The following is a 24,560-nucleotide window of genomic DNA, read 5'->3' on the forward strand; positions in this document are numbered from 1 at the left end:
TATGTGATCATTTTAATGGAAGGTGATGCCAAAGAAAAATGTCCATCCTGGATGGACAATATGTTTTATTCCATTATATTCTATTATATTCTAATTACAATGTAGGGGAGAGTGGGGTAAGTTGAGCCAGATGGGTAAGTAGAGCCACCCTTGTTTCTAGGAAACTATACACAAAATGAATCACATGACCAAATATTTAGGAAGAGGTCATCCATAAGAGGTCATCATTTCATGGAGTCTGTGAAGGAAGAAACCTCTTGGAAAAAGTGGTAAGCAAGTAAGGTCCACATTTTTTGGGATTTATTGTGTTAGAGGTTTCATGATGCTTTTATCTAAACCAAAGTAGATCATTTAAAGATTGTTTTATACATCAGTTGGCATTCTATAAGCTTCAATATGAGCTCCTAAAAGTGCATCCTTGTAGCTGTGTCGGCTAATATAGTAAAAATGTTTGCCTTGGGGTAAGTTCAGCCAATGGCCATGGGTTAAGTTGAGCCAATGGTTGAGCTAATGGCAAGTTGAGCAAATTGAAGTGTTTTCTTCCCAGGCGTAATGTAAGGCAGCCTCCTTGAAGGAAAGTACAACGTGTGTGTTAGGTGTTAAGCCTGTAAAAGGATGCTTAAGATGCTTAAAATGCTTACAAGACAAAAAGCCATTGCGATTGTGTTGAATTGTGTTTGGGAAATAAAGATAGACATGGTTTTAAAAAGGTAGTGGTAATATTTTTCAGTACAGAAATGTGTAGGCGGCTTAACTTACCCTGTCCCGCGGCTCAATTTACCCGGGGTAAGTTGTGCCAAGAGAACACATTTTTCAGTTTTTTGCTAGGGATACACAACATTCAGAAATACAGTGGGGGAAAAAAGTATTTAGTCAGCCACCAATTGTGCAAGTTCTCCCACTTAAAAAGATGAGAGAGGCCTGTAATTTTCATCATAGGTACACGTCAACTATGACAGACAAATTGAGATTTTTTTTCTCCAGAAAATCACATTGTAGGATTTGTAATGAATTTATTTGCAAATTATGGTGGAAAATAAGTATTTGATCACCTACAAACAAGCAAGATTTCTGGCTCTCACAGACCTGTAACTTTTTCTTTAAGAGGCTCCTCTGTCCTCCATTCGTTACCTGTATTAATGGCACCTGTTTGAACTTGTTATCAGTATAAAAGACACCTGTCCACAACCTCAAACAGTCACACTCCAAACTCCACTATGGCCAAGACCAAAGAGCTGTCAAAGGACACCAGAAACAAAATTGTAGACCTGCACCAGGCTGGGAAGACTGAATCTGCAATAGGTAAGCAGCTTGGTTTGAAGAAATCTACTGTGGGAGCAATTATTAGGAAATGGAAGACAAACAAGACCACTGATAATCTCCCTCGATCTGGGGCTCCACGCAAGATCTCACCCAGTGGGGTCAAAATGATCACAAGAACGGTGAGCAAAAATCCCAGAACCACACGGGGGGACCTAGTGAATGACCATCAATAACACACTAAGCCGCCAGGGACTCAAATCCTGCAGTGCCAGACGTGTCCCCCTGCTTAAGCCAGTACATGTCCAGGCCCGTCTGAAGTTTGCTAGAGTGCATTTGGATGATCCATAAGAGGATTGGGAGAATGTCATATGGTCAGATGAAACCAAAATAGAACATTTTGGAAAAAACTCAACTCGTCGTGTTTGGAGGACAAAGAATGCTGAGTTGCATCCAAAGAACACCATACCTACTGTGAAGCATGGGGGTGGAAACATCATGCTTTGGGGCTGTTTTTCTGCAAAGGGACCAGGACGACTGATCCGTGTAAAGGAAAGAATGAATGGGGCCATGTATCGTGAGATTTTGAGTGAAAACCTCCTTCCATCAGCAAGGGCATTGAAGATGAAACGTGGCTGGGTCTTTCAGCATGACAATGATCCCAAACACACCGCCCGGGCAACGAAGGAGTGGCTTCGTAAGAAGCATTTCAAGGTCCTGGAGTGGCCTAGCCAGTCTCCAGATCTCAACCCCATAGAAAATCTTTGGAGGGAGTTGAAAGTCCGTGTTTCCCAGCGACAGCCCCAAAACATCACTGCACTAGAGGAGATCTGCATGGAGGAATGGGCCAAAATACCAGCAACAGTGTGTGAAAACCTTGTGAAGACTTACAGAAAACGTTTGACCTGTGTTATTGCCAACAAAGGGTATATAACAAAGTATTGAAAAACTTTTGTTATTGACCAAATACTTATTTTCCACCATAATTTGCAAATAAATTCATAAAAAATCCTACAATGTGATTTTCTGGATTTATTTTTCTCATTTTGTCTGTCATAGTTGACGTGTACCTATGATGAAAATTACAGGCCTCTCTCATCTTTTTAAGTGGGAGAACTTGCACAATTAGTGGCTGACTAAATGCTTTTTTCCCCCACTGTACCTATGAAAAAAATGACAGACCTCTACATGCTTTGTAAGTAGGAAAACCTGCAAAATCGGCAGTGTATCAAATACTTGATCTCCCCACTGTATATACTGAGATCATGTGACACTTAGATTGCACACAGGTGGACTTTATTTAACTAATTATGTGACTTCTGAAGGTAATTGGTTGCACCAGATCTTATTTAGGGGCTTCATAGTAAAGAGGGTGAATACATATGCATGCACCACTTTTCCGTTATTAATTTTTTAGAATTGTTTGAAACAAGTTCTTTTTTTCATTTCACTTCACCAACTTGGACTATTTTGTGTATGTCCATTACATGAAATCCAAATAAAAATCCATTTAAATTACAGGTTGAAATGCAACAAAATAGGAAAAACACCAAGGGGGATGAATACTTTTGCAAGGCACTGTATGTAGATATCTTTTTTTAGAAAGAATACTATATTTTAGGGATGTGCATCTTTCCCTTCCAAGATTATTCAATACCTATCTAGCAGGGTTGGGTTCAATTACAGTCAATTCCAGTACACTGAAATTCCAAATTCCAATTATTTTCAATGCTTTTCAATGAGGAACATTTGGAATTGGAATTTAGCTTACTTTCTGAATTGACTGGAATTGAAATTTAATTGACCCCTACCCTGGTATCTACATTAAATACAGTGCCTTGAGAAGGTATGCTTAACGCTTGACTTATTCCACATTTAGTTGTTTTACAGCCTGAATTCAAAATGGATTAAACATATTACCCCCTACACACAATACCCCATAATGACAAAGTGAAAAAGTTTTTTGACATTTTAGCAAATTTATTTAAAATGAAATACAAAACTATCTAATTTACATAAGTATTCACACCCCTGAGTCAATAATTTGTAGAAGTACCTTTGGCAGTGATTACAACTGTGTGTCTTTCTGGGTAAGTCTCTAAGAGCTTTCCACACCTGGATTGTGCAACATTTGCTCATTATTCTTTTCAAAATTCCTCAAGCTCTGTCAAATTGGTTGTTGATCATCGCTAGACAACCATTTTCAGGTAGATTTTCATGTAGATTTAAGTTAAAACTATAACTCGGCCACTCAGGAACATTCACTGTTTTCTTGGTAAGCAACTCCAGTGTAGATTTGGCCTTGTGTTTTAGGTTATTGTCCTACTGAGAGGTAAATGAATCTCCCAGAGTCTGGTGGAAAGCAGACTGAACCAGGTTTTCCTCTAGGATTTTGCCTGTGCTTAGCTCTATTCCGTTTATTTTTTAACCTGAAAACAGATAGCTGTGTGCCTTTCCAAATCATGTCCAATCAATTGAATTTACCAGAGGTGAACTCCAATCAAGTTGTAGAAACATCTCAAGGATGTTCAATGGAAACAGGATGCACCTTTTTTCGAGTCTCATAGCAAAGGGTCTGAATACTTATATAAATAAGGTATTTCAGTTTCAGGTCTGAATACTTTCCGAATGAACTGTATGACAGACAGTTGTTGGTTGGAGCATGTCTCTGGGGCAGCTGAGCCGGAGGAGAGTTAATTAATCCTGCTATAGGAGTCATTGCGGCCAGCAGGTCAAACGAACGACTAAAATGAACAAGTCACTCAGAAAAACGAGTCAGTAAAAAGAGTCGTTCAAAAATAACGAATCGTTTGCGAACTGCACATCACTACATGCAGTGCGCCTCGCAAAAGTGATTCATTGTTATGAAATTATCAACTTTACCCTGTATATCTAAAAATGACCATATGCACTGATAGTTTAAAGCAAAACTACCAAAACTATTGCTGATGGTAAACCTGAACTATCTAAATCAAATCTATTGTAAGCCCCGTTCAGCATGTATAGCCAGATGAGAGTTGTGTCTCCGGTAGCTCACCTTTATTCCGGTAAAACACAATTTTCAACAGCGCATAAATAACAATAACCTAGAGAATTGCATAGGTTGTCACTCAAATAATAAAGGCTAACCCAAGACATTTTATCATGTGAATGCTGAAGGTGCCACGCAGATGTGCAAGATCAGGAACAGGCCGCTTACCTCACGCGAAGCTGGGCACAGTGCCCAGTTTGACTAGGCTACTGATATTCCCTAGGGTTGTTTGGCAGGCAAAATGACTTGTCGATCATTGACTGTCAACACAGTTACATGCTTAGTTCGACACTGAAGATGCCACAAAGATGAGGTATTTTTCGGAAGGTAGAAAGAAAGTAATATGAGCAAAACATGTTAGTGAATCGGCGATTCGTAACGTTTGAATCAATTTTATGACCAATGCATGCTACATTTGGATCGGTTTGGGGTCCACAGACCGATGCAGTCATATCTTAAACATTTGAATCAAGGACCGATGCGTATCGGTGAATCGTTATATCCCTACTATATTTCCCTTGATGGAGTGATGCTGAATGTAAAAAATGGCTCAATTTAGCACTCATATACTAGAGCAGCTGTGTGTGTGGGTGTTTGTGGGTGGGTATGTTATGTGTGTGTGTGTGTGTGCTTGTGGGTGTTTGTGGGTGGGTATGTTATGTGTGTGTGTGTGTGCTTGTGTGTAAGGGTTGGATGTGTGGAGAGTCCGTGCAAATAGCCTCTAAAGTGCAGATAGGCTCTAGGGTGCAAATAGTCACTAAGGTGCAGGTCTGTGCAGGGAGACAGCAAGGGTTAGCTGTTTAGCAGTCTGATGGCCTAGTGGTAGAAGCTGTCTCGGAGCCTGTTGTTCCAAGGCACCGCTGTGTCTCGGCAAACTTAATGATGGTGTTGGAGTCCACGCAGTCATGAGTGTACAGGGAGTACAGGAGGGGGCTGAGCACAAATACCTGGGGGGCCCCCGTGTTGAAAGTCAGTGTGGGGGAGGTGTTGTTGCCTACGCTCACCGCCTGGGGTCTGCGTGTCAGGAAGTCCAGGATCCAGTTGCAGAGAGAGGAGTTCAGACCCAGGGCCTTGAGCTTAGTGACGAGCTTGGAGGGGACTATGGTGTTGAAAGCTGAACTGTAGTCGATGAACCGCATTCTCACATAGGTATTCCTCTTGTCCAGGTGGGATCAAAGCACTTAATGATGATAGAAGTGAGTGCTACAGGGCGATAGTCATTTAGGCAGGTTACCTTTGTTTGCTTGGATACAGGGACAATAGAGCTCGCCAGCTTGTAGTCATAAAACCAGGAAATGAGTTACTTCTGGTTCGTTCCGCCATCCTTATGGGGAAAATGAATGGGGAAAGAATAGGGTTTTGGGATAAACGCAGGAAATAAGGTCTGAGGTTAACACAGGCTTAGGAGATCGTATACGTTTTGTTCTATGAAATAATATCAGTCAGTTAACATGTATTAATTTTGTTATTATATAAATGCTTCAAAATTCACAAAAAGTGCCGTTAGCTGATGAAGATTATCTCATTATCTCATAGAACAAAACATATAAGATCTCCTAAGCCTGTGTTTACTACAGACCTTATTTTCTGTGTTTATCCAAAAACCTACGAAAACACCATTCATTTCCCCATAGGTTTTGTCCAACGAACCATGGTGGAGTTAGTGCCTACAAAAAGACAGCATTACTATTTCTCTCTATGGTGGACATCTTGAAGCATGTGGGGATCACAGACTGGGACAGGGGGACACATATAAACAAGCTTGAGCTCACAAACACGCTTGTGCATACACACACAGACACAGACACACACATCACAAACTGGTTTAGTCAGTTTTGTCTGTGTCTTTGTGGTTATTTCTCAGTTTGCAGAGAAGTTTGCAGAGTTTAAAGAGGCAGCTCGGTTAGCCAAGGAGAAATCCCAGGAGAAGATGGAACTCACCAGCACCCCCTCTCAGGTAATCCCAACAACACATACACCTAATCCTAACCCCAACCTCAGAAGGGGTAGTTTACCTACTTACTCACCTTGATTAAAAAAATGTCCTCACATTTAATGTAGTCTTTGGACTAGGAAGACTGCAAAACACCTGTTGTTTTTGTATAACCCTTCCCTTACATTATTTTTTAAAACCAGAAAACAATGGGAGTGAATGGACCTCCAAGTGATTTAAGTATCATAGGAAGTGATTGGAAACACTACCCTGCAAAAGCGTAAAGTCCCTTGGATGAGACATTAAACTGATTCCTAATGGGAGTGTCCGTGGTCACTACTCCCATGGCAAGAGTAGTGTGTTAACTCCAGTTTCCTGGCTAAACTCCCAACCTGGCCACCTAACCACCCCCAGCTTTCAATTGGCTCATTCAATCCATCTCTTCTCCCCTGCAACTCTTCCCCAGGTTGCTGCAGTAAAAAAGAATGTGCTCCCAGTACTTCCCAAAGTACCTCCCAAAGTACCTGTAAGAAAGAAGGTAAAATGGAATCAAAATCATTGTCATCTGACCCCAGTCTCAATAACCCTCCTGCTTCGACTCCTACCCCAGTCCAGCGTTGACGTCTCCAACTACCACCCAACGCCAGGCTAACACACTCCAGCCCACCCCTTCAGGGTCTCCCCAGAATGTTGCCACTGCTGTATCTTAGAAAAATTGATGGAAATTACAATTTTTTTATCCACTATACAGTATGTACAGTATATATTTAACCCAGAATTGAACAAGGTGATGAATGGCACTGTTCCACTCTTTGGGGAGAACCCTGCCCTCCATCGTGGATTAACAACTCCTCTCTCTCTCTCCCATCCTAATATCAGATTAACACCCAGATTAATTAACCCCTTCTCAGTATCAGATTAACTCTCCTATCTCCCAATGTCAGATATTTATGCTCCCATAAAGTGATGTTTCTTTTTTCAAGTGAGAAAATGACAGGCTCACTTAAAAACACATAGGCCTACTCACTTGAGAAAAACTAAAACTCACTTGAAAAAACTAAAAATTAAACATCACTTTCTGTGGAGTATAAATCATTTTGCAGGTATTCTCTCCACATTACATCAGTATTTTCTTTACCCAGCACCTGAGAGCATACAAAAACTGTTTATGGGTATTTCTGTTCCTTTAACCTTCTTGTTTACATCATGTCAGGAGTCAGCCACTGGCGACCTGCAGTCACCTTTGACCCCGGAGAGCATCAACGGCACTGATGACGAGAGGGGCACCACCCCCGAAACGCCGCAGTACCTCCCTGAGCCCCGTGCCGAGCCTTCCCAGAACCAACTGCCCTTCTCTCACAGGTAAGACCCAGGCTCTAAAAGCAGGGGCAGGAGTATGGTGCCAAGCCCAAAGAGAGTGCACCTTAGTGGGAAAGGCATGGTCGGTCAGTGGGTGAAGGCTGAAGAAATGAACACATTCAGTTCTCTTTGGAAATGTTAAGATAATACCAATAAAAATAAAAATAAACGGTCTTCCAATTCCCTCATTTAAAACTCCCTAATTTTCCTCTGTTACAAGCTGAACAGACGCAGTACTCCACGGTGCTGATGAACATGAAGTTGAACATGTATAATTTGTACATTGCTGCTGGAATGGTTTAGTATTCTACCCAAGAGTCAAATGATAGCATTGTTATTCTTCAGGAAGACAATTATTATGTTTTATCAGAGATGGAGTGTTGATCTTGTGGTCTTGGTCTTAAGACCACTCAAGACTACAAAAAAGCAGTCTTGGTCTTGTCATGGTCTAAATACTCTGGATCTTGGTCTCAGCTCATGGTCACCGAAACAGTTCTGAAGTTTATGCCTGTCTGCCTGTCTGCCTGCCTGTCTGTCTGCCTGTCTGTCTGTCTGTCTGTCTGTCTCTGTCTGTCTCCAGTTCGTCCAGTATAAACAAGCACTGGGAGGCCGAGCTGGCAGCCCTGAAGGGCAACAATGCCAAGCTGACAGCAGCTCTGCTGGAGTCCACAGCCAACGTCAAACAGTGGAAACAACAACTGGCTGCTTACCAGGAGGAGGCTGAGAGACTACATAAACGCGTAAGACTGACTAACTTTATAAAGGCGTAATAGAGAGAGAATACACAAATTGGTAAGATAAATAAACTATACAAACTAGTAAGATAGGCTACACAAATGGGTAAGACTGAGTTTACAAACGGGTAAGAGAGCAGACCTGGTTTCAAATACATGTGTATTTGATTATCTGTTATTTAAATACTTATTTTCTGTGTTTTTGAGTTTTTTCAAATAATGTGGCCCGAATCAACTACTTCTATTGGAACTTTTTGAAAGTATTTTCAAATACTTATTTCAAATACTATTTTCAAATACCTCAGTTAAATGCATGCAAGTGTTTTTGAGTCAGTGTATTTGAGTATTTTCAAATACATTCCAATATTGAACTACTTATCTTTTCAAATAAAAAAATATTGGAATACTTACTTCGAAATGTATGTGAAAGTAATTGAGATATTTGAAATAGTATTTGAACCCAGGTCTGTAATAGAGAGAGGCTACACAAACGGATCAGAATGGTTACACAAAGAACACAGTATGATTACCCACACTGTGTATGTCCTCAGGTGACAGAGCTGGAGTGTGTGAGTGGTCAGATGACAGTCATCAAATCCCAGAAGACTGAGCTCAACCAGACAATAGAAGAACTGGAGTCAGCATTAAAGTCCAAGGAGGAGGTAAGGAGTGTGTGCGCGAATGTGCGTGTGGCATGTAAACTGCATTTATGAGGGAGAAAGCATACATGTGAGCCCTGTGTCTTTGAGCCACTCCAGTATCCCTGCACATTGTAAATGTGGTACTGGCACTGACCCTGTATATAGCTTACATTCTCCTGTTTTCTTTTCTTATCTCTTATTTCTTATTTCTCCAACTATTTTGATATTGAATACTGCACTGTTGGGAGGGGCTTGCAAGGTAAGCATTTCACTGTACTTGTGCATGTGACAAATAAAACGTGAAACTTGTAAATGTATTTTTTTCCTCCCTGCAGGAACTAGAGAGGCTGAAAGAGGAAGTGGAGAGTGCCAATGAGTTCCAGACTCAGAAGGAATCACTAACACAGACACTACAGGCGAGACTTATGAAAAATACTGTTCTTCACTGTACTGTACTGTTCTGCACACCGCACTGGGCCTTACATACATACCTTTTCTCTTTCAGTCAGTCAACTTCGGTACAACATAATATGGGCAGTCGCACTCTCGTGACTTTGGTTGAAGGATCTAAAATCACACCTGACAAGGCCAATGAAATCTGCGCCTCGCTGGAAGCCCCGCCTTCCACAGGTGATAAGTGTGAGGCTCAGATTCATTCCTTCAATTATTCCGCTCTTCACCTCGGTGTGAACAGGAACGATTCACGCTACTAAAACAAACATTTGGAACACAAGACTGTCTTACGTTGCACTAACTAAACTGTCCCTTAGCGGTAGAGCGTGCTCACCCCCTGGATAGTGATGGGAGAAAACATGTATACAGTTACATATCGGGAAATTATTTTTGATGATATATCGTATCGTTTTGACAATATTGCAATATAGTTTTTGTGCTAGTTGGCTGTACCTACACAAAAACTTAAGCATTTTTCCTTCGTAGCTTTTTTTCCATCTTCTTTTTAAATGGGAAACCAGTTTGTTTTAGCACTTTTATTTCTATGACTGATCAAAAAACAAATATCATGGCTCTCTCTTGTCTCTCTGCAGCAGACATACAGTACCTTCAGAAAGTATTCATAGGCTTTGACTTGCACTGTATTTTCAAGTAGATTTAACTCAAAACTACCACTCGGCCACCGAGGAACATTCACCGTCTTCTTGGTAAGCAACTCCAATGTTGATTTGGCCATGTGTTTTAGGTTATTGTCCTGCTGAACGGTGAATTCATCTCCCACTGTCTGGTGGAAAGCAGACTGAACCAGGTTTTCCTCTATGATTTTGCCTATGCTTAGCTCCATTCCGTTTCTTTATGATCCTGAAAATCTCCCCAATCCTTAACGATTACAAGCATACCCATAACATGATTCAGCTACCACTATGCTTGAAAAGATGGAGAGTGGTACTCAGTAATGTGTTGTATTGGATTTGCCCCAAACAGAACACTTTGTATTCAGGAGAAAAAGTAAATTGCTTTGCCAAATTTTTTGCAGTATTACTTTAGTGCCTTGTTGCAAACAGGATACATGTTTTGGAATATTTGTATTCTGTACAGGCTTCCTTCTTTTCACTCTATCAATTAGGTTAGTATTGTGGAGTAACTACAATGTTGTTCATTCATCCTCAGTTTTCTCCTATCACAGCCATTCAACTCTATAACTGTTTTAAAGTCACCATTGGTCTCATGGTGAAATCCCTGAGCGGTTTCCTTCCTCTCAGCTGAGTTAGGAAGGACGCCTGTATCTTTGTATTGACTGGGTGTATTGATACACCATCCAAAGTGTAATTAATAACTTCAAAGGGATATTCAATGTCTTTTTTTTTTTTTTTTACCCATCTAGCAATAGATGCCCTTCTTTGCGAGGCATTGGAAAACCTCCCTGGTCTTTGTGGTTGAATCTGTGTTTGAAATTCACTGCTCGACTGAGGGACCTTACAGATAATTTTGTGTGTGGGGTACAGAGAAAAATCATGTTAAACACTATTATTGCACACAGAATGAGTCCATGCAACTTATCATGTAATTGTTAAGCACATTTCTACTCCTGAACTTATTTAGGCTTGCAATAACAAAGGGGTTAAATACTTATTGACTCAAGACATTTAAGCTTTTCATTTTTAATTAATTTGTAAAAATGTCTAAAAACATAATTCCACTTTTACATTATGGGGTATTGTGTGTAGGCCAGTGACACAAAATCTCAATTTAATCAATTTTAAATTCAGGCTGTAACACAACAAAATGTGGAAAAAGTCAAGGGGTGTGAATACTTTCTGAAGGCACTGTATGGTGAGCAATATGTTTGGATCATTAAATCTCAATAAAATCACAATATCGAATCCCAATACATATAGAATCGTGAGAATCACAATACATATCGTATCGGCACCTAAGTATCATGATAATATCGTATCGTGAGGTCCCTGGCAATTCCCTGCCCTACCCCTGGACGTTGTGTGCTGAAGTTTGTATGGTTCTTATAAGTGTCCTAATCATGAACAATTAGTTATTCTTCGGATTGCTTGGCCTGGCTAAAGCAATAAGTAAGATGGCTAACGTGACTGAAACGACGAAGGCTGACAAGCTGGGTTCGGGTTCGAGACCATGCCCCAAATTAATTAAAAGATACTCACGTTTGTTGTCTTGTATGTCTCGGCTCGGTGCACACTCTGGCTGCCCTCGTGCGAGACTATGGGACGGTTGGCACTATTCCCCTACAAGTCCGCGGCACAGGTTCTATTGACAATAGTGTAGCATTCTTTAGGGGTCTTCGTGTTTCCGATAGGGACTTCCTCTCCTGGGTGCCCATACCTTGGCTGAGTCTGAGTTGCGGGACGTAGAGATGGATTTGGTCGATAGTCGGGTCGAATGGCTCCTGTGCGCTTTGTCGGCAGTTACGGGAGGCTACTCGAAGTGAGAGGGCGACCAGGTTGATTAAGCACTGATTGCCTCTTCCCAGAAGGGTCCAACCTCGGTGATCCGGTTCTATGTAGACTTTCGTGACCAGGTTAGCTAACGAGCGCTGCATAGCATGCTAGCCAGATTAGCTAACTTGCTGAGATGCGCTAGCTATTCCGGCTACCTAACGGTGGAATTGCTTGGGTAGCTCTCTTGTTTAGTATACATAGTTATTCTAAACGGAACCGTGCTGCAGTCAAAGAGGCTAGCTAGCCTAGCTTAGACTAGAAGCTTCATGGCTAACTTCAGCTAGCATGCATGACTTCAGGTGAATTAAGCTTACAAGCGTTCCCCCGGCGGTATCGCAACCCCATTCCTATTTCCAATTCCTGGAGTGGAGGAAGTGGGGCTTGTGGGCATCTCTGATGAGGAAGCAGCATCCGAGCACTTTTAGTACAGGTCTGAGCAACCGGTATGCCCCCCCACAAAACATTACTATGAAGTCAGTGCCCCCACGCTTGGTTACGGCCAAACGGGGTGCTACGTCAGCCGTTGCCTGAGCCCTCTGTGTCCAAAAGGGGCCGGGCTTCATCCAGGCTATTCAGTCTCACGGAAGCACAACTTAGTTTGGAAGCTTGTCCCTGTTTAACACAGATTCAACCACAAAGACCAGGGAGGATTTCCAATGCCTCGCAAAGAAGGGCACCTATTGGTAGAAATTTAAAAAAGCAGACATTGAATATCCCTTTGAGCATTGTGAAGTTATTAATTACACTTTGGATTGTGTATCAATACACCCAGTCAATACAAAGATACAGGCGTCCTTCTTAACTCAGTTGCCGGAGAGGAAGAAAACCGCTCAGGGATTTCACCATGAGGCCAATAGTGACTTTAAAACATTTACAGAGCTTATTGGCTGTGATAGGAGAAAACTGAGGATGGATCAACAACATTGTATTTACTCCACAATACTAACCTAATTGATAGAGGGAAAAGAAGGAAGCCTGTACATAATAAAAATATTCTAAAACATACATCCTGTTTGCAACAAGGCACTAAAGTAATAACTTTTTGTCTTGAATACAAAGTGTTATGTTTGGGGCAAATCCAATACAACACATTACTGAGTACCACTCTCCATATTTTTAAGCATAGTGGTGGCTGCATCATGTTATGGGTATGCTTGTAATCGTTAAGGACTGGCAAAATCCTAGAGGAAAACCTGGTTCAGTTTGCTTTCCACCAGACACTGGGAGATGAATAACCTAAAAAAACAAGACCAAATTCAAACTGGAGTTGCTTACCAAGAGAAGAGTGAATGTGGCCGAGTTACAGTTTTGACTTAAATCTACTTGAAAATCTATGGCAAGACCTGAAAATGGTTGGTTAGCAATGATCAACAACCAATTTGACAGAGCTTGTATAATTTTGAAAAGAGTAATGGACAAATGTTGCACAATCCAGGTGTGGGAAGCTCATAGAAACGTACTAAGAAAGATTCACAGCTGTAATTGCTGCCAAAGGTTCTTCTACAAAGTATCGACTCAGGGGTGTCAATACTTATGTAAATGAGTGTCAATAAATTTGCAAACATTTCGAAACACGTTTTCACTTTGTCATTATGGTGTATTGTGTGTATATGGGTGAGAAGAAAATATATTTAATCCATTTTTAATTCTGGTTGTAACACAACAAAATGTGGAATAAGTCAAGCGTTATTAATACTTTCTGAAGGCACTGTATATCGACCTCCCCAGGGTGACAGTAATAAGTTAGTGGATTTACTCTCTGTCCACAAGGGGGCACACCTCCCCCAAAAGTGGCTCATTGCTCACTAGTCCCTATGAGGTGCTTAGTAATACAGGTTATGGGTTCTATAAGTGGTTTCATTCCTGGGAATTAGATTCAATTACGAATCGCCCCTGTCTGTTACCACAGAAGGGGCCCGTTTTTCAAAGCTGTCTGTCCCTTTTCCAGCTGAGTTACAAGGTGCTGTGGCACCGGTACCTATGGCTGGTGGGTATGATAACCTTCATGATAGAGGTTTTCCTTGGTCTATTTTTTATGCGTGCGGTCCAGCGCTGGGTGCCAGCCGGTTACCGGCTAAACCGAGTCAGGCTTGTTGTGACAGAAGTACCCCCAAGAGGCGCCGCCAATCGGGGTATGTCACTGATTGCCAGAGCCCGGGAACGCAGACTGGACCGGGCTACAGGCAAACCTTGACGCAAAAACACAGTTGTGTCAACCCAAAGTTCCACAGTGTTCACGGGTACCAAAAGTGTTGTGTCTCCAACATGTGAGTTCAATGAAAAGTGTCCCTTCTCCATGTTCAGACACACGGTGGTCGGAACGGAAAAATAACCAATCTCTCACAGTCCACAAGATGGCGTCCCGCCCCTTCAGATGGCACTTGACGGGAGGCTCGCTGTCTGCTCCGACCAATGGCGAGCATGCACAGTGTTGCTCTGGATCATGCGAACAGTGATGTCGGGTTAAAGGCTACAATTTGTTGCGCGCACCCCACGCTTCTGCTGCATCATCGGGTCGACTGTTCCCAAGGCCTCAGTGGCGGTTTTGAGGGAGGCAATATCCTCCCCTCTCCAGATGCAGCCAATCCTAGTGGTTTCAATGTCGGATCCAGGACGGCAGGTACAGACGGTATTTCCTTTTTCCGAAAAGGGGTTGGGACTTCCCAGCTAACAACAAACGTTCCCACAACTTTAGAGAACGTTCCTTTAGGTTTCATTATGTCATTAACTAACATTTTCATAGGAATGTGTCTGTGATGTGCAAGAAATGTTTCCAAGAGACCATTCCCTTAATGTCCAATAGAACTTACCCAGAACGTGGTTATCATGTTCTCAGAACTTAAGACATGAATGTTCTAGACACGTTCCATGGAAACGTTGCTAGAACGTTGTGTCCAGTTTTCTGTGGGTTAGGAGAATATTCCATCAATGTCCCACCAAACATACACAGAACATGGTTGCCATGTTCTCAGAACATAAGCTATTAATGTTCTAGACACGTTGGAATATTCTCCTAACCCTCAGAAAACTTGACACATGAATGTTCTTGCAACGTTCCCATGAAATGTGTCTAGAACATTAATATGTAATGTTCTGAGAACATGGCAATCATGTTCTGTGTATACTGTTCACTGAAGGAGGGAAACGAGGTACAACACGTGTTTGGCCCCGCTCCGCCCGTTCCTGTGCAGTATTCAATTGACGGAATGAATCCGAGCCTGACACTTATCACCTGTGGAAGGCGGGGCTTCCAGCAAGGTGCAGATTTCATTGGCCTTGTCAGGCGTGATTTTTAGATCCTTCAACCGAAGTCGCGAGAGTGCAACTCCCCATAGTATGTTGTACCTAATTTCCCTCCTTCAGGGAACAGTAGTTATAATCATAATGTTATGTTTTCACTGTAATGAGTGGGTGTCAGTTTGTGTGTGTGTGTGTGTATGAATGTGTGTGTGCACATGTTAACATCTCCCCCCTCCCCCACTCCCAGGAGACGGAGGAGAGGAACCTGACGTTGGAGGCTCAGCTGGTGGAGTTGGAGCAGCGTCTGGAGGGCAGTCAGCTGGAGAGAGAGGCCTTCAGGAAGAGTCTGCGCACCCTGCTAGAGCTGCTGGACGGGAAGATCTTTGAGCTGACAGAGCTCAGAGACAGCCTGGCTAGACTCATCGAGGGCAGCAGCAGCTAGAGGAGAGGAGTGCTACTACAGAGCCCCCTGGTGGAGCTTCACTATTCCTACACCATCACCACCATTATAACAACACAGTGACGGGAGAATATTGCTAGTCAGTGCACAAAGGCACTGTACGAAAATATTCACACTGTTATTAGTACACACACAGTCATTATTCTGCACTCTACTGAAAACATGCACATTAATAGTAAATAGATAGACTTGTTTGCTTGGATTTAGTTTTGGCTAATGTTCACTACATGTGCATATTGCTGGTACACCTGTATACTGAATGCACATACACTCACACTCACTTCACAGAGGTCCTGTTGAGGCTATACTTACACCCTGCCTTCCATCTCTTCTCCTCCCTCCCTTTGGAATGTTATTTACTCTCTGACTACAAACTGCTCAAATATCTACAGTGCATTCGGAAAGTATTTAGACCCCTTGACTTTTTCCACATTTTGTTACATTACAGCCTTATTCTAAAATGGATTGTTGTTTTTTCCCCTCATCAATCTACACACAATACCCCATAATGACAAAGCAAAAACAGGTTTTTAGAAATGTTTGCAAATTTATTAAAAAGAAACAACTGAAATATCACATTTACATAAGTATTCAGACCCTTTACTCAGTATTTTTTGAAGCACCTTTGGTAGCGATTACAGCCTCGATTCTTCTTGGGTATGAAGCTACAAGCTTGGCACACCTGTATTTGGGGAGTTTCTCCCATTCTTCTCTGTAGATCCTTTCATGTTCTGTCAGGTTGGATGGGGAGCGCCGCTGCACAGCTATTTTCAGGTGTCTCCAGAGATGTTCAACCAGAGACTTGTCCTGAAGCCACTCCTGCGTTGTCTTGGCTGTGTGCTTAGGGTCGTTGTCCTGTTGGAAGATGAACCTTCGCCCCAGTCTGAGGTCCTGAGCGCTCTGGAGCAGGTTTTCATTAAGGACTCTGTACTTTGCTCTGTTCATCTTTCCTTCGATCCTGACTAGTCTCCCAGTCTCTGCCGCTGAAAAACATCCCCACAGCATGATGCTGTCACCACCATGCTTCACCGTAGGGATGGTGCAAGGTTTCTTCCAGACGTGACGCTTGGCATTCAGGCCAAAGAGTTCAATCTTGGTTTCATCAGACCAGAGAATCTGGTTTCTCATGGTCTGAGAGTCCTTTAGGTGCCTTTTGGCAAACTCCAAGTGGGCTGTCATGTGCCTTTTACTGAGGAGTGGCTTCCGTCTAGCCACTATACCATAAAGGCCTGATTGGTGGAGTTCTACAGAGGTGGTTGTCTTTCTGGAAGGTTCTCCCATCTCCACAGAGGAACTGTCAGAGTGACCATCGGGTTCTCCCTGACCAAGGACCTTCTTCCCTGATTGCTCAGTTTGGCTGGGCGGCTAGCTCTTGGAAGAGTCTTGGTGGTTCCAAACTTCTTCCATTTAAGAATGATGGAGGCCACTGTGTTCTTGGGGACCTTCAATGCTGCAGACATTTTTTGGTACCCTTCCCCAGATCTGTGCCTCAATACAATCCTGTCTCGGAGCTCTACGGACAATTCCTTTTGACCTCATGGCTTGGTTTTTGCTCTGACATGCTCTGTCAACTGTGGGTCCTTATATAGACAGGTGTGTGCCTTTCCAAATCATATCCAATCAATTGAATTTACCACAGGTGGACTCCAATCAAGTTGTAGAAACATCTCAAGGATTGTCAATGGAAAGAGGATGCACCTGAGCTCAATTTTGAGTCTCATAGCAAAGGATCTAAATACGTATGTAAATTCTGTTTTATATTTTTAATACATTTGCAAAAAGTTCTAAACCTGTTTTTGTCTGTAATGCTGTAACGTAACAAAATGTGGAAAAAGTCAAGGGGTCTGAATACTTTCGGAATGCACTGTATTTTCAGCTTTTTTGCCAAGTCTGGCTAGCATTCCATAGGAGAGGACGTTGAATATGGTGGGTTATTTTGCTTTGGATTTTTCTTCCATCACAGACTTTTAACAGGAAAAAGGAAGCACTCATTTTCTACATTTATTTGGTGCAAAGTTCAGTTCAGTCATCCAAAGTCGCTGGTGGATGTTTTGCTTATTGTTATTGTTTACTCTTCGCTGTCATCCGCCACACATTCAGGTCTGTTTTCTAACTATTCTACATCTACACGTTACTTCTTCTATTATTACTACAGTACTATTATTGCTCTGATTACTATGGAGATATCAATGTCAGCCAAAAGGACAGTCAGATCAGATCAGATGTGGTCATGGAAATAGAGATAGTCAGACTCTCACTGGTCTGTACAGCGTTTCACTGGACTCAATGGCCGTTCGCTCTGAGGTCCCATCTAACACTGGACTAGGACTAAGGGTCAGAGGTCAGACAGATGACCTCCCAGTGACTTTGTTATCAAATGCTCCCAACGTCCTCCCTCCTATCACAATGTTACCATGGAGATTGAAGAAGAATCTGGCATCTTGTCCAAGATTGAGAACAGATCTTGGACAACCTTCTATACTAAATGAGCAATACAAAGAGGGAGCATCAAGAAGAAAAATAAACATGTTTAAGTCTCACTTTCAGGTATTTTCCTCTTCTTCTGGGAAATGTAAGGAGAGACAAGGCAGAAACAACGCCACTAAGCCCAGAAGCTGGGATTTGGGTCAGCAGTGACTACAAAAGTCTTTCCTTTCTATAAACTTTTTTATTACAAATACTAATATAACAAATCTATAGTGCACTTGTGAAAATGGAATTGTATGTTTGGGTGAATTTTTTCTTTATTTTCCCTCCCCTTGTTTCTGTTGCGACTTGAAGTGCAATGATTGATTGGTTCATGATGTTTTCCCTTTATTTATTATTCCAGATATATTATAACCACAGATTTTAATGAGAATTGTATGAAACAAAGATGTTTGTCACTTATTTAATGTCTGGTAGGTGGGTATCAAGTTTTTTTTTTAGGTATAGAAAAAAAGACAGGCAATATGTTTGAACTATTTAAAAAGGAAATGGATTTATAGTCACTTGTGCATAGCAGGTGAGGTTTGCAGAGAGACTTTCCTTTTTGCCAAAATATGTTTTCCTGTACAGAATATTAATTTTGTTGATGTTGCCTTTGGTACAAAGATGCATCAATGGTAACTAACTCCGATACTTTTCTGGGGTTTACTATTGCCAAAACTCTGTGATAATGTATAAAAATTATAAAAACAACTATATGTATACGTGAAGAACACTATTTAAAGGTCGACTTTGGGCACGAAAAACTGTCAGACTCCGCCCCTTTCTCAATTTTCAAACAGAAATGGGGTGTGCCTTTGGTGGTTCGTTGATGTGTCATGTGCACGGCGACCAATTTGTTTTTCGATGGAAGCGGTAGAGATTTGTAAGAAATGGCACTTCTGTAGCCAGATATCTTATTCATACAGTTATTTTAGTTTTTAAGCATTGACCTGGTATGATGGTGCATTGATCAGTTATACAGTTTAAAGCTGTTATTTTTCAGTTTTTTTGCCCAACGTCGACCTTTAAGGGCTTATTGTTGGTTCTAGTATCTTTGGGAGACTTTAAATGGGGTTTCTGGGTTGGTTGGCTTTTATAGCGTTTCAATTATGATCTGTACTTCTACAGTTTGAAAGGGGAAAACGTTTGAGTAATAATTTTAAATGTTGATTATGCCACATGCTTAAACACAATTGTAATTTTCAGTTTATAGTAAAATAAAAACAATTTAAACAAATTAAGGGTTTTCACTAATCTGAATGTTGTTCTTGTTTTGTGTTTCTTTGGTTGTCTAATCTGTACATTCTTCTCTGTAGAGACCAGTTCAATTCCCATCCAGTCCTGTTGCTTGTATAAAATCACATCCACTTACTGCCTAAAAGGGGGCCATCTGGCTGTATTTTTATGAATTACTATTTGTGGTTGACCTCTAGGGGATGTGCTAGGTCCAACAAAAGGCTGGCTGGTTTGGCCAAACGCTGAGTTCTAATTGCTCTGTGATGCCAAGTCAAAGAACAGGACAGGAAGACATTTTGGTACTTAGTTTTATTTTGAAGGGAAAAAATATAACTGGGATATATATAAAGCAGTTAGGAATGCGATGACAGGAAAAGACAAGATTCAAATGCAAAAAGAACATCTTAAAAAGCACATTACATTTTGTGTGGTATTGCTTTATGAATCCTAACTCCATTTCTTAAAACAACGTTTTTACTAAATAAATACTTACGTTTTTAAGCATGCCAATGTATTTTCAGGATGTACACTTGATTACATTATAATACATATTTTTCAGTTTAATATAATAATATTGCACTTATCTAGTGACAGACTCATCTTCAAATCAGACCAGGCCAGCCACATGCATAAGGTCATACAAGTCAAAAGTTATAGGTCAAACTGTAGAGTTAGCTGAAGACAGAAATAAGAGTAGACTGCAAAAAAATGGAAATGAATAATACATATAAGATTTGGATTATACAAATCATGTATAACAAAGATATGTATAAAAGAAAAGATACATAAATACCCCAAATACAATGATGAAAACGGACTATGAAAACCAGTGATTTCCCAAAAGACAGACAGGTTTTTACTGTATGTATGTATGTCTATAGAGAACATGATGAGACAGGACTAGGAGGGGGGCATCTCAATATAACTAAAATGACTGCCTCTAGACTCCTAAACTTCTCTCCATCTGCACTAAAAGATCTGGACAGTGGAAAGCTAATTCCTCAGAGTCATTCCACTATGTTGCTGTCACCTACCCACGGTTTATAGATCAGTACAGATGAAGGAGAGGAGACGAGGAGAGGAACCCACTTCAGACTACTGAGACGCAGTCAGAGATACAGTATGTGGATGCTGCAGAAAGTCACATGATTGGGTTTTGACCACTTGCCATAAAGACACAGCATGAAACATGAGCTCCATATGCTCAGTCCACTAACTCACTGAGGTTAGTTACCACACCACTGGTGGATTCAGTGAGGTAAACACACAGATAGAAATATGATGAATAGAGCTGACAGGATCCCTATTCTACATGACAGACAATCATATCAGCTCTGCACCATACATTTCTATCTGACAGTTTTTCAAGACCACTGAAGATGGTGCTGGAAAAATACAGTACTACAACCTTTGACCTGGCCAAACAACAATTTGAACAGCAGTTGTGAACTCAGTCCTTCAGTTCCTAACAGTACATCATTATTTCTTCATACTCAGTGCATGAATCATTACAGTAAACAGAGATTGTTCCTATAGTAATAGTTTCCGTTTTGACACAACTCTTAGATAAAAGACGGATAAAATAATCAAACCTAGATAAAAACGTGAAGCGACTCCAGGTACAATCGGTACTAGTGGCCTCACGTGGAAAATATATTGTAAAAACAAGGCAGAAAAAAAGAGAAAAGAAACACTCCTTTCTAAATAAAAATGACCGTAAAAGCACACTTTTAAAAAAAAACACACTTCATGAGGGAAAATGAATATGGAATGAATGACACCTGTGTAGAGCTGGATACTTCGGCTGGCTGTAAGGGCACTGCTCTTACAGAGAACATCATCATGACTTCTCAACTTCAATACCAGTGGTGGCCAAGCTCACCCGTAGAGCGCCGTACAGTGTGGGTGCAAGCTTTTGTTCCAGCCAAGCAATAACACACCTTATTCTACAGGGGGTTGAATAAACACTGAAGAAAACACTAAATCCTGTCAAACGTAAAACAAACGCACCACAGCAACCTACAGCTTAACTCTCCAACTTCATAGTTCATTCTACATATGGGATCCCAGAACCCTAGCTCTCCAGTCGGTGCACTGACAAGGGGCCTCATTCCCCCACTTGGTACAAGACAATGAAGGAATCAAATGAAGGAAATGCATTTACATAGTGACTTCCATTACGAGGTTCTCAAAGTGCTTGACTTCGGAGAGAGCAGGAGGAGTCAGTCAGCACAGCATAGAAAACAAGGAGGTAAAGGCTAGTGGTCCATTTCAAAGATGAGAAGAAATAGTAAGAAATAGTTACTTCTGACCTATTTTCTGAAGAAAAAAACACCAGGAAACATCTCTACTCCGCTTTCTGGGTCTGTCAATGTGTAGCCAGAAATAGTAGATAGTAGTGGGCTGAGATTAAAGGTCAGAGTCCCAGTCGGTACAGGGCAGGCCCTTGTCCTCAAGACTCCGACTGGGTGTGTGTGGTGTGCGTGTTGTGTGTGTATCTAGTATCTAGTTCTCCCAGTCCGTGCAGGGCAGGCCTTCGTCCTCAGACTCCGACTCAGGCGAAGCCTCCTTGATGCGTCTCAAGGCTTCGTGGATGGAGCGGGTCAGAGCGTCGGCAGAGTGGGGGAACGAGCCCTTGGTGTGCCGCTGCTGGTCCGGCCGCGTCCGCACCTTCCTCAGCCGGACACCCTGCCGGATCTGGGCCAGGATGTTGTTGCTCTCGTCATCGTCTGGGTCGGGGGCTAGGACCCGGAGCTCTGCCTTCCGCAGGTGGAAGCTGCCTCGCTTCAGGGAGTTCAGGACCTCGTCCATGGGGGAACTCGCTGTAGAGATGGGAGAATGGAAAATGTCAGAGGAAAATCTAGTCAACTTGTCATTTAGAAATATTCCTTTAAAATACAGTATTTGTATGTTGTCATGTCTCACCTCTCCTCCACTGTGAGGAGTCCAGCGAGGCTGTCTTCTTCAGTTTCTTCCTGGCTGTCTGCAGCTGACTGCTGTCAAAGAACCGTGGAGAGAACGGAGCCAGGGGGAGAGGCTCTGAATCCGACCCAGCCTTGGACTGCCGGACTGGGCTAGTGGGGTGAGCCCGCTCCCCTCCCTCACTGGAGAGGTCCTCTAAGGAGGGAGGGGGTGGGGGAGGAGGAGGTGGTGGAGGTGCAGAGGAGGGGAGCGCTGAGAGAGGAGCTGGAGAGGAGGGGGCAGAGAGAGGCCCAGTGGCGCCCCCTAGCGGGGGTAGAGAGACACTCTGGTGACCACAGGCATCAGCGGGAGGGGCAGAGAGCTCTGAGAGGTCAGCGGTGTCTGTCTGGACGCTGGCAGCTAGGGTCACAGGCCTCCCCACGGGAGAGAGGGGGGAGGAGGTTTTCTTCCGGGAGTGGCCGTGGGACATAAGCAGTCTGCTGGACTTCAGAGTCACCTGACCAGGGAAACGCTGCAACAGACAGAACCAACAGTTACAACATCACCCGAGTCTAAACACAGCATTAAACTAAGATCCACATAACATGAGAGGTTTAGAGTGTTCTTCAGAAGTAGCGGTGACCTCACCTGTTTGAAGCTGCGTAGTCTGTCCAGAGTTCTTGATCTATCCAGACTCATTCTGGCGTTTTTCCTCTCCTCCTCCTCTTCCTCCTGCTCCTCCCCTCGCTACGGAGAAACACAGATAGGATGAGGAACTATACTCACCATCATCCCTGTAATACTGAATCAACACAAACGGGACTCCTTAAAAACACGCCACTTCGATACAACTACGACCAGAAGTGACTTTTCGTAGGTTAGGAGAGCATTTTCACTAACCCTAACCCTTTTCCTAACCTTAACCTAATTCTCCTAACCTGCCACGTTAATTATCCTACCCTGCTGCGTTAATTCTCCTAACCTGCTACAAAAAAGTCACTTCTGGTCGTAGCTGTATCAAAGTGGCGCGTTTTAGGGAATCTCGAACACAAACACTAATGAAAGACAACGTACTTGTTGCAGTGCTTGATGCGATGTCTGGTCGTCCTGACTACCTTGGCGTTGCTGTATCTTCTGGTTGTGGTTGACGATACAGATCTCCTGGTTATCGATAAACAAGACATATTAGAGCCAACGCATTACAGGAGGATTAAAGACATAAACAAAGTATTGGTCTTAGTCTTCTGCTTCTTTTTTGTTCTCGGGGTAGGCTTTCATGGCTTTGATTGGTTAGTAAGTCCAGAGGTAAGTGTGTGATTGGTTGATAATTACCTTTTTGTTCTTAAGGTAGGCCTTCTTGGCGGTGATGCGTCCCCTGCGTGCCTCTAGCTGTCTGGTCCTCTGCTGCAGCTGGCTGAGCTCATCTCTGAGGGGCAGGGGGGGAGCAGAGGGTTCCTCCACCCGCTGCATGGCATCGGGACTCTCATACGCATCATAGTACACCACCTCGTCCTGGCGCTCTGTGGGAGAGAGGACACAGAGAGGTACACTGTTAGTACTGTAGGCCTCACTAACAGTCTTTCTACAGAGGCTTTGGAGCTGAGCAGTTATTAAAAGGCTAAGTGTTGATTAACAGTAACAGGTATAGATGTATAGTAGTGTTGTCACGATACCTGTATCGCGATACTAGGAAGTAAAGAAGCAAAGGAAACCAAACATATAATATTATTGTGTACCAGTGATTTGTCTGCGTAGACCGGTGCGCTGGGCATTAAGCAGCAGTTCCTAGTCTGAGTGTTGGTCAGTAGTAAGGTATAAAGTGTGTAGTATTACCAGTGATCTGTCTGCGTAGACTGGCGAGCTGAGCGTTGAGCAGCAGTTCCTCACAACGCAGCACCTCAGCCTGTATGTCATAGAGCTGCAACTGGAGCTCATAGTACAGCGCCTCCATCTGATCTAACCGCAGCATGGCATCCTCTCCCTCCTGCAGGCTTTGCATCTGAGACACACAGAGAGAGAGAAAGAGATGGTCAGAAAGACATTGTGGGTAGTTGATGTGTGGTGAGATATCTGGTGTAAAATGGCTGCCGTGGCATTGGTGGTGGATGAGGCATGATTCCCCAATACAATGTGCTTTGAGAGTCTGGAAAAGTGCTATAGAATTATTAGTACCTCCTGTCCAGACCGTTTCCTCTGCTCCAGGCAGATCTCCTTGGCCCTCATCAGCTGACTGTTTATTACTATTATAACAGTAGTAGTATAGTAGTAGTATTGTAGCAGTAGTAGTAGTAGTAGTACCTCCTCTTTCAGGCCGTGTTTCCTCTGCTCCAGGCAGATCTCCTTGGCCCTCATCAGCTGACTGTTTATTACTA

At 42.5% G+C, this 24,560-nt stretch overlaps 2 protein-coding genes across 2 annotated transcripts in view; one reads left to right on the plus strand and one right to left on the minus strand.

Moving 5' to 3' along the window:
• The window catches only part of LOC311099411 (homer protein homolog 1-like), a gene marked incomplete at both ends in the record, with an annotated part of 43,733 nt that extends 28,169 nt beyond the window's left edge, over window positions 1-15,564 (plus strand). The window contains 7 exons of the mRNA XM_084140105.1: window positions 6,156-6,248; window positions 6,691-6,762; window positions 7,438-7,586; window positions 8,164-8,323; window positions 8,869-8,979; window positions 9,294-9,374; window positions 15,370-15,564. Of these exons, the coding sequence (XP_083996231.1) occupies window positions 6,156-6,248; window positions 6,691-6,762; window positions 7,438-7,586; window positions 8,164-8,323; window positions 8,869-8,979; window positions 9,294-9,374; window positions 15,370-15,564 (861 nt within the window). The remainder of the gene's footprint in view (window positions 1-6,155; window positions 6,249-6,690; window positions 6,763-7,437; window positions 7,587-8,163; window positions 8,324-8,868; window positions 8,980-9,293; window positions 9,375-15,369) is intronic.
• A 4,013-nt stretch (window positions 15,565-19,577) lies between these two features.
• LOC311099753 (junction-mediating and -regulatory protein-like) overlaps window positions 19,578-24,560 on the minus strand; it is a 49,775-nt gene continuing 44,792 nt past the window's right edge. Inside the window, exons 5-10 of the mRNA XM_084140497.1 lie at window positions 24,022-24,187; window positions 23,521-23,708; window positions 23,263-23,349; window positions 22,837-22,935; window positions 22,213-22,720; window positions 19,578-22,109 (exon numbers count right to left, since the gene is read on the minus strand). Of these exons, the coding sequence (XP_083996623.1) occupies window positions 21,793-22,109; window positions 22,213-22,720; window positions 22,837-22,935; window positions 23,263-23,349; window positions 23,521-23,708; window positions 24,022-24,187 (1,365 nt within the window). The 3' untranslated portion in view covers window positions 19,578-21,792. The remainder of the gene's footprint in view (window positions 22,110-22,212; window positions 22,721-22,836; window positions 22,936-23,262; window positions 23,350-23,520; window positions 23,709-24,021; window positions 24,188-24,560) is intronic.

Source organism: Coregonus lavaretus (genome assembly GCF_964263955.1).
Source record: "Coregonus lavaretus genome assembly, chromosome: 24".
NCBI lineage: Eukaryota > Metazoa > Chordata > Actinopteri > Salmoniformes > Salmonidae > Coregonus > Coregonus lavaretus.